A 3551-nucleotide genomic window follows, 5' to 3' on the forward strand; every position below is an offset into this window, starting at 1 on the left:
ATAAAATGCTTATGATAAAGTTTTCGTAATAATTCTATAGTTATCGGAGATAATAAACTAAATTTCTACACGATGTTGTATAAAAAATTATCAACAAAAAGATTATAAGAAATATATTTGATGAATAAATATTTTAAATTATCGAATGTTGAATGGATGAAACTTCGAATTGCCACGTTTTAGTGGCCAGTTTTTTCAAAATTAAATTTTGAATTACCGAGTGTACTTAAATTAATGGTTTTTATTCAAATTACCGCGAGGTTTTCAAGAGAACGAGCATTTACTTCGAATTACCGAGAATCGACTGTACTTATAATATCATAATATGTAGTTGGATACTTGGATGCATACAGAGGCGGAGTGGCCCACCGGGATACCGGGAAAAATCCCGGTGGCCTGGAAGCTAAATGACCCGTTTATCTGAAGTATAGATAATAATAATGTAAAGTAATGGAAAAGTTTATTTATCTATATACGAAGACGAAATCGAATTTAATTATAATTATATCTATCTAATATACGCATGTACATATATACCCACTTCAGTTCAGTTCACGCTATCTATGTTTATATTTTTCGCTGTAGCCTTCTATGTCTTCGACACGGATTATATTTTTGTCTATATTATATTATTATGTATAATATGGACATCTGTGGTCTACGACAATATCTTATCGGTTTATCGCCTCGCTACTATCGAATCAAATGTACATTAGTATATTTTTTCGTTATTTTGTCATTAGATAAAATACGTTGCGAGTGGTACCTACATTTATATTTCATACGTATTAAAAAGTTTTGTTTATAAATATTATATTCATTTCAACCTAATATATTTCTCATCAAAATGAGCGATAATAAGAAAAGAAAAGGTGGCGCTGAACGAGAGAGGGAAAAAAGTAAAAAGTTATTGATGTTAAGTGGAAAACAATGTATGAAATTAGATTCATATTTTGGTAAACGGAATCCAGTTACACTTTCAACGGATTCTGAAAATATCTCTGATCATAATAATTTATCATTTGAAACGGATCATACTTCTCAAGGTAAGCTTATCAAATAAAATTATTTTTATATAGGTACCATATAAGTTATAAATTATTTAATAAATTTTAAGTTATAACAAAGTAAAAAGTTTTCCGTTAGTTACCCACTTGACCACCCTTTCTTTTTATTTAACAGATATTAACGAGTTTACTAACGATGAAAAAATATTAGATTCCAAAAATAGTAGTTCTGCTCTAATGCAACTTCAACATGACACTCCGGTTATCAATCCAGAAAAAAACGTAGAATTAAACAAATTTAAGAAACCAAATTCTCATAATTTAATGTATTTTTTTCAAATTCATCCGGTACAACCGTCTGATGATTCAATTTTACCATTTTCGAGTAAAAAGGTATTTTTTCGTAACAACAAATTAAATAGGAATTGGTGTACATACAATGAGCATTCAAAACAAATATTTTGTTCCGTTTGTTTGGCTTTTTCGACTGACAGTAATGCATTTACTAATGGTATGAGTGACTGGAAACATGTATACCAGCGTATTTCAGAACACGAGGCAAGTAAATGTCATATGCAATGCTCTGAAGCTTATTTTATGCATGTTAAACAAAAAAATATTGGAAATTTATTATTAAATGACCAAAAAAGAATACAAAGAGAAGAAGTTAAGAAAAATAGGGCAGTACTTGAGAGAATTATTGAAGTTATCAAGGTTATTGGAAAACGTGGTTTAAGTATACGAAGTAAAAATAATGAAGCTGCATATTTACTCAATGACCCTATCTTAGATCATGGCAATTTTCTTGAAATGATTATATTATTAAGTAAATATGACGCTGTTTTAAATGAACATTTGAATAAAATTATAAATACGAGCGAAAAAATGCATAAACGTGGATCTCAAGGGCGTGGAAGTTTTGTTACTCTTTTAAGTCACTATTCAATAGATAATGTAGTTACATCAATCTCTTCATTAATAAAGTCTACTATTTCAAATCAAATAAAACAATCAGATATGTTTTCTGTTTTAATTGATACTACCCAGGATATCTCGGTGATGGACCAGTGTTCAATTGTACTAAGGTACGTAATACATGGAGAAATAAATGAAAAATTAGTCGCTGTTAAGTGCTGTACTGATTCTACAGGGGAAGGTATGATGAAGTTATTACAATCTGCATTATTTTCATTAGACATAAACATTACTCGTTGTATTGGGAACGCTACAGATGGCGCAGCTAATATGCAAGGCATGTATAAAGGTTTTACGTCTTGGCTTAGCAAAACAGCACCCGAACAAGTTCATGTTTGGTGCTATAGCCACGTTTTAAACTTGGTAATATGTGACGCTACAAAAAACCCAGTTAAAGTAGCAACGTTCTTTTCTATCATTAATTCATGTGCCGTATTTTTTAAAGAATCATACCAGCGTATGAATATTTGGAAGTCAATAAGTAATAATCATCACGATAATATTCGAAATAAACGTCTTCAAATCATCGGAGAAACGAGATGGACCGCAAAGCAAACAGCCCTTAACAGAATTTTTGGTACTTATGATAAATTTGACGATGCTTTGTATACTGAGTTGATTATTTGTCTATCTAAAATATCTAATAATGAAGGTTTTAAGCCCGATATTCGATCTAAAGCTAACTGTTTATTGTCATCATTATTGAAGTATGAAAATATCCTCATTGCACATATGTTTATGAAAATATTTTCTATAACAGGTCCCTTATCAAGATATTTACAAACAAGTGGCTTAGATTTATTAAAATGTCAACAAATGGTCGAAGGCACTTTAAAACAAATAGAAAAATTCCAACGAGATATGGAAAATATAAAAATAACATGTGATAAGTTTATAGAAAAGGCTCAACGCATTATTGATTTAGAAATTGAAAATACTGAAGATGAAAAAAATAAGAAAGATTTAGAAATGTGTGATATTCAAGATCAGTTTGAAAATAAACGTATTCAAAGAAAGAAAAGGATGTCTACTTATGAAACAAAAGATGAACCAATAATTAATGCTGCAAAAAAATTTGAAGTTGAAGTTTATAATAAAGTATTTGATGCTATTATACGAAGTATGACTACAAGGTTTATTAAAAATAATACATTATACTTTGATCTTTCTCTTTTATCGCCAAACAATTTTGAATCATTCAAAAATGGAATACCGAAAGGTGCATTATCTACATTATCTTTGAAACTTAAATCATTTATTGAATGTAACAATGATGTTGAACAAATTAAAAGCAGTTTATGTGAAGAATTATTACATTTTTTCTAGCTCATGGAAATATTTAAAAAAATCAGTAAATGACGAATATAATATGATATATTGTGAAGATAGTGAAAATTCTGATGACAAAGAAGATTCAAATTCATATAAAATAAAGCCATGCAAAAGTTGTCAAAATTGTCCTCTTTGTTGTTACAAGGCCTTAATTAAATATAGTTTATTTTCTAACACATATCCAACTTTGATGTTGGCATATCAATTCTTACTGACATTACCCGTAACACAAGTTGC

At 29.2% G+C, this 3551-nt stretch overlaps 1 protein-coding gene across 1 annotated transcript; it reads left to right on the forward strand.

The window, feature by feature from the left end:
- The first annotated feature begins 847 nt into the window (after window positions 1-847).
- LOC112597033 lies at window positions 848-3308 on the forward strand. The gene is made up of 3 exons (XM_025342942.1): window positions 848-1046; window positions 1183-1833; window positions 1957-3308. Exons 1-3 carry the CDS (start codon window positions 848-850, stop codon window positions 3306-3308), a joined length of 2202 nt encoding a protein of 733 aa, XP_025198727.1.
- The last annotated feature ends 243 nt before the right edge of the window (window positions 3309-3551 follow it).

Source organism: Melanaphis sacchari, unplaced genomic scaffold (assembly GCF_002803265.2).
Source record: "Melanaphis sacchari strain LSU unplaced genomic scaffold, SCAv2.0 Contig36_pilon_pilon, whole genome shotgun sequence".
NCBI lineage: Eukaryota > Metazoa > Arthropoda > Insecta > Hemiptera > Aphididae > Melanaphis > Melanaphis sacchari.